The 6000-nt window shown below is 39.3% G+C and overlaps 1 protein-coding gene across 2 annotated transcripts in view; it reads left to right on the forward strand.

Annotated features, from left to right (window-relative positions):
• Positions 1–5167, forward strand: part of PCDH11X (protocadherin 11 X-linked) — a 553290-nt gene extending 548123 nt beyond the window's left edge. Inside the window, exons 7-8 of one of the 2 annotated variants that reach the window (XM_042480332.1) lie at positions 3931–4363; positions 4626–5167. In XM_042480332.1, coding sequence (XP_042336266.1) covers positions 3931–4322 — 392 coding nt within the window. In that variant the 3' untranslated portion in view covers positions 4323–4363; positions 4626–5167. Of the gene's footprint in view, positions 1–3930 lie in introns of both variants that reach the window. The other variant, XM_042480331.1, reaches the window with a different exon arrangement.
• Positions 5168–6000: the final 833 nt, after the last annotated feature.

A 6000-nucleotide genomic window follows, 5' to 3' on the forward strand; every position in this document is an offset into this window, starting at 1 on the left:
AAACATGTTACTGGCATAGTGAAAGATGAGAATGAGGTCCAGCCAAAGGCAAATTTAGACAGTACCATCCTAGGAACTGGCATGGACAAGTCACCGACTGCTATAACTACCCTAAATAAGGTGAAAGTATTGGACCGCAACCCGAAAGCAGAGAAGGAGAATGAAAAGCTATACCCTGAAATAATGAATACTCATCTAAGTCATGATAAGAGCCCATAGCTTACTTTGAGGACCTTCCCCTATTAGACGAACTGTTAAGGAAGGAGAGAAAAATAATAGTGGATTCACAAGATCGTAGAGAAGAAATTATAAAGCAATTAATAGCTTTGGAGGCAGAATCTCAGAATGCTCAGGAAAATTTAAGCGAAATAGAATCAGAGCAAACATACACATACATAGAGTACACACACACACACACGATATATATACCATTCAAGATAGATATACCATTCCAAAAGACCAGAGTAATATAATAGGCACCATAAAGGCCAATATAGGAGTAATTTGCCTTCTGATAAGTGAGGGGATCTTGAAGGCAGCTCCACCAAATGAGGTTAAACAAATGACCGAACAGGTAGATTTGCAAAATAAAACTGTTACTACTGTTAAAAGTAAAAGTAAATTTGAAGCAAAATCTAAGAAAATAGTGAAGAGGTGTGGGAAGACGGCTTGATGGCCATCTGTCAGGTATGCTTTGATTGAGAGTTCCTGCATGACAGGGGTTGGACTGGATGGCCATTGTGGTCTCTTCCAACTCTATGATCCTATGATTCTAAGAACCAGAAGAAAGAACTATTTAATATGAAAAGATCAATAAACTTTAATTTTAAATGATTGTTTAAGCTTTTGGAACCAAAGACAACACCCCGTAAAATTAAAGTTGTTCACAGCATAACAGTATTGTCAGAAATGAGGCAATTTCAGTTACAGAGTATGTTAAAAGCATATTCAAACATTTTTGTGTGTTCACTCATCATTCATCTTTAAACTAAAACATTTCTGTTCCCAAGACTGCCCCTCCTTTTCTCTCTGTACCAAGCATTCCCATCGAAATGTCCTTGACAGTTTAAAGTACATTCTTCTTTCCTTGGCATCCACTCATTAGGCAATTTCAAAAAAGATAAAAAATATAGGGATCATTTAACCTCAGTAACCTCCGTTAGTTTGCAACATGAAAGCCTAAGAGACTTTTTGTATCTTACTTAATAACCAGGATCCTATTTCCCCACTGAAAGGAAAATGAGTATAGAAGGCTTAAAGGCATTCTCCCACTCAAAGGATCTGCTATGAAAATTATACTCAGGCATCATGATTATGTTGACAGCCTGATCCTCTACTGTTTTTGCTAATCTTCTTTTAAAAGCATCTAAGGTCCAAAACACACTGCTGAAATAGCCCAGTCTGAGACCACTTCAACTACCCTGGGTCAATGCTAGGAAATTCTGGGAACTGTAGTTTTGTGAGACATTTAGCCGCCTCTTTCATAGAGTACTGGTGCCACAATAAACTACAGTCCCCAGGATTCCCTAGCAATGAGCCAGGGCAGTTAAACCTGTCCTAAACAGAATTATTTCTGCAGTCTGGTTTGGACCTAAATCAGTCGGCAGCATTGCAAACCTAGAAATGAATCTAAATTTCAGGTAAGACAGAGAGGTCATTTACCCTTAAGTGACCATAATTATGACATGTTCTAATAGTGAGCTACACAAATGAATTATATATTAGTATAAGATATACAGATATTAGATCTCTAATGACCTGAAATTGGCTTCAAAATATTTTCCAGCCCCCCTGCAGCAGGTTTTTGAAAGCTTGTGGGGAGAAGGCTGCAGAAAGGAATTCCTTGTCAGCTTATGACGGACTTTCCAATTCCATAACAGACATCCAGCACTGATGATAGCATACAGGCCCACATCTAACTGATGTCCTGAACTAGAGCAGGTCCACTGAATGGAAAGTCAAAAAGTATGCAAATCCTATTGATTTAATTTTAATGGGTCTTCTCTAATTGAATAGCTCTCATGGATGTGTGTGTGTCGGCATGTGTATACATAGAATTGTAATTTGAATGTGAAATAGCTTACCTTTATAAATTATTTTAGAAATATACTTGTTCTGCTCTAGGATTGTTTTCCCCTGGACTTATTCACTGCAATTGCAAGGCTGTCTAAATCTTACTGTAGCCAATAGTATAGGGGACCAAAGTCTGCACAGCATCAAAGCTTTTGCCTACTGTAGGAGGCAGTTAGGATCATATCTTTCCTTCCCACATTGCAATTTCTTCCACTCAGATCCTTGCTGAATAAATTTCTTGATGTTTTCTCTGTGTTTGTGATTATTTATTGGGTATATTGACATGCTCTGTGTGTGAGAGGGAGAGGGAGAGAATACATCCATTATTAAATCTGTACTTTGTATGAAATTTACAATGTTAGCTCTAGCATCAGTTTAAGACAGGATCATGTGCCTATAAAGCAGGAAACACCTCTTTGTCTTTAATCCAAATGAGCATTCAGATCACAGCAAAAGGTGCTAAAGATGAGGGATGAAAATAAGTTGTTGCCTGATATATAGACACACACACTTTGTTCAAAGTAGTAAGGAAGTGTAAGTTGATAATGGGTGGCCTATCCCTCTTCTGATTTAGAATTAAACCACGTCAATTTAATTATTCTGTAGGGAGTGCCCTAAATTGCAGGGTGCCCTTAACTGACTGGATTGGCTCTGTCATATTAGCTTTATCCTATTCCTGATAATTTCATTTCCTATGGCTCCTGTGAAACCCTGGATGCACCTGCAAGCTCTCAGATGCATTCTGGGGACCATGGAAACTATATTTCCATGGCTTCCATTGGTCCCATTTGTTACTGCCCACATTCATCACAGTATCAAGGGGAGACCTTACTGATACTGAATAATGCTTCCAATTACCCTTATTTAGTACATTGGGGAAAGAAAAGTAGTGGCAGAGAGTGCAATTGAATAGGAAAAGATGTTTTAAAGTGTAGGCAGAATTCTGAAACTGGTTGTCAAATATATTCCCTTTAAGGATCCCTACCTCCTCATTCATTATGAGATTGCCCAAGGTTTTGTACATCATCAGGCAAAACTTTGCCAAGTTGGCCTGGTTGTGGGAGAGATGGTGATAAAGCACAAATGCTAGTCCACAAGACACATCGAGGTAGACTTGGTAGCCCTGGAGTTCAGAATGGTTATCAGCATATGTGCCTACCTTATATACTTATGTATGTCAACCTTATGTGTACGGTAAGTCAAGGAGAGGTCTGAAAGCCAAAATTATGGATTTTGATATGACGTGTGGATAAGCTGGGGGTAAAACGTAGGGACATGTAACAAACCATGCAAAGGATGAAGCAAAGGAAAATGATGCCAAAGAGTCTACAAAATTCCAGCAGACATAACTGTTTGTGCACATACTTAAGGCTGGATGAATGAGTAGGGAACTACAGCAAATGGTGGCTGTGTGATATGTGGGGAAAGTGACCAAGCATAGATGGAGATAAGAACATGTACATGTGTCCTCTCTTGACTCTCTTTGGAGGGAATGTGCCAAGGAGCTGGTACCACTACTGCTGCCGCCGCCACCATTTCCCCAGCCAGCAGCACTCAAAAAAGGCCAAAAACAGTGCTGTGGCTGAGAGTAGAGGGGCTGGTGCTTCTTTCAGGTTCTTTGGGGACTGACTGAGCTTTTGCCTTTTGCCAGTCTACTCAGACTCTTTTTTGATAAGAGTTAAGGTACTATACTTGTTGGGGGTTTTGTTGGTTGATTTTTTTTTTGACTAACATTTCTAGACTTATATATGCGTATATATTTTGAGGTTCAAGAAGCATTTTGTAGGCTAAAGGTCTCATAAGGATATTTTAAAGTGTTTTCTAATCTTCGTCTTCTTCTCTCTCTCTCTTTTAAAGCAATTGAGGTAAATCTCCAAAAAGCTCTTGCTGAAGCTTCTGAAACCTGCACACAGGAATGTCTCATCCTTGGTCATTCTGACAATTGTTGGATGCCACCTTCATTGACCCAGTACCAGCAATCCAATCCTCCTCTGCCAGCATTTGGTTTCCAGCAAGGATGGGGACGAGGAGCTATACCAGAAGGAAGGCACACCCTCGGAAGGCACCTTCCCAAGGATGATACAGAGAAAGGCCAAGGAGGACCTAGGCCTCAGTTCTACAACACCTGTGACAGACTTTGTGCCAGTGAGGACCCAGTCAAAGTTATTCCTCTTGCAAACTTCATGCCTACTCAGGCAACACCAGTGTCGGGAGGCAGCACCACTTTGATACATGAGCACCAGCTATAAAGAAATGTCTTGCCAAATCAAGCTATTTTGAGCATTAATGTGTGAGTGTACATAGTCACAGCTTAATGCAGTTTTAATCCATGTGCAAACCTCTACAGGTTTGTGAATATTTATGTATATAGAATTCTGAATTGAAGCTGAAAATCTATACCCTAAGTAACAAATTAAAGACAATTCAGCTTACTCAGTAAATAACAGTATGCATAACAAAAACAACACAAACAAGAGATGTGATTATTTTCCCAATACATTGTCAAGGCACAGAATATCATTTGAAACTAAGGTTGGTCTTTTTCTTTACAGAAATCACAGCTTGTTTGGGATGAAGATCCACTTGGTGGCAGTAAAAGATACAAGAACTTTCAGATCATCTCTTTGCCTTTAGATCATTGTTTTATTTTGTACATGATAAAATAGTAACATTATTAGTGACCGTAAAATTATTAGTATATCCACCTGGCAGAGCCTTGAAATTCTACATAAGTGGGTCTAAAAAGAAATATCTTTTCTTCCCATTGCATTGGTGAGTTCTCTGTAATGGGCAGTTAAGATACTAAGGGTTGCAGTGTACTGTGGCCTTAAATATGGTACAGTGATGGAAGGTATAAAATAGTTTAAATAAATAACTAAAATGTTCCAGAGATAACTTTAAAGAAATGCATATACTGATACACACAATATATATATAGATAGATATAGATATAGATCTGAAATTTGAAACATGTTAGCCCACAGAACTGAACTGAAATTCCTTAGATGTTTTTTTCTAAAAATATGTCTGATGTTTTTATTGTCTAGAAAAAGAAGGCCATCATAGAATTTTCCATACATGTTCTCTAGTTTGTGCACAAACTAGCAAGACATTTACTACTACATTCACTTGCAGTGGCAGTATACACACATCTTCAGGAATGCAGCAGCTGCGATACTGGGAAACTGGAGCCCTCAGCCTTATTGTATTATATTGGTGGACTGGGAGTTTTGCTTAGTTTTCAGTCTTAATATTCAGTTTCAGGAGGTTCAAAAAGTAATGAAGAGTTTTGGAAGAGGAATAGGTAATTTATATGGTAAATTATGTACAAATTAACTCCCTCTCTCCTAGCCCAACAAATTACAGTACAAAGCATTTGGTATAGCATTCCTTCCACCTCACTCAAGCTGTAGAACAAACACTAAGGAGATTATTGCACTTCATTTTTCACTCAATGTGGGCATAGATGAAAACAGGGGTTATCGCACAGCAAAATGCCACCAATGCTGATGGGTGGCTACAACCCATCTCAAAGCCACGCTTAGCCTGCAAATTTTGCAAGGACACAAGCTCCCCATCCTTGAAAATCAGGGGGCTAAGCACAGCCTGGAGATGGGTTGTAGTCACCCGGCAGCATCTGTGGCGCTTTGCTGTGCAATAACACCTATTTTCACCCATTCAAGACTGTGCCCGGGTCGGGCAAAAGATGAAGTGGGATAACCTCCTAATACTGTACACTAGGGCTGAGGGTCCTCCAAAATTTTCCCTTTGGGCATTTTCTTAGAACTTGCAGGGGACACAGGAATGTTTGCAAAGATGCAAAGGAGGATAGTCTGTTGCCACAAGTTTAATCACAAAATGCCAGCCCAAAAGAGATCACATTGTTAATGTGCTAACGTCAGAGTACAGAACAGTATGGTGCTTTAC

Source organism: Sceloporus undulatus, chromosome 7 (genome assembly GCF_019175285.1).
Source record: "Sceloporus undulatus isolate JIND9_A2432 ecotype Alabama chromosome 7, SceUnd_v1.1, whole genome shotgun sequence".
Classification (NCBI taxonomy): domain Eukaryota; kingdom Metazoa; phylum Chordata; class Lepidosauria; order Squamata; family Phrynosomatidae; genus Sceloporus; species Sceloporus undulatus.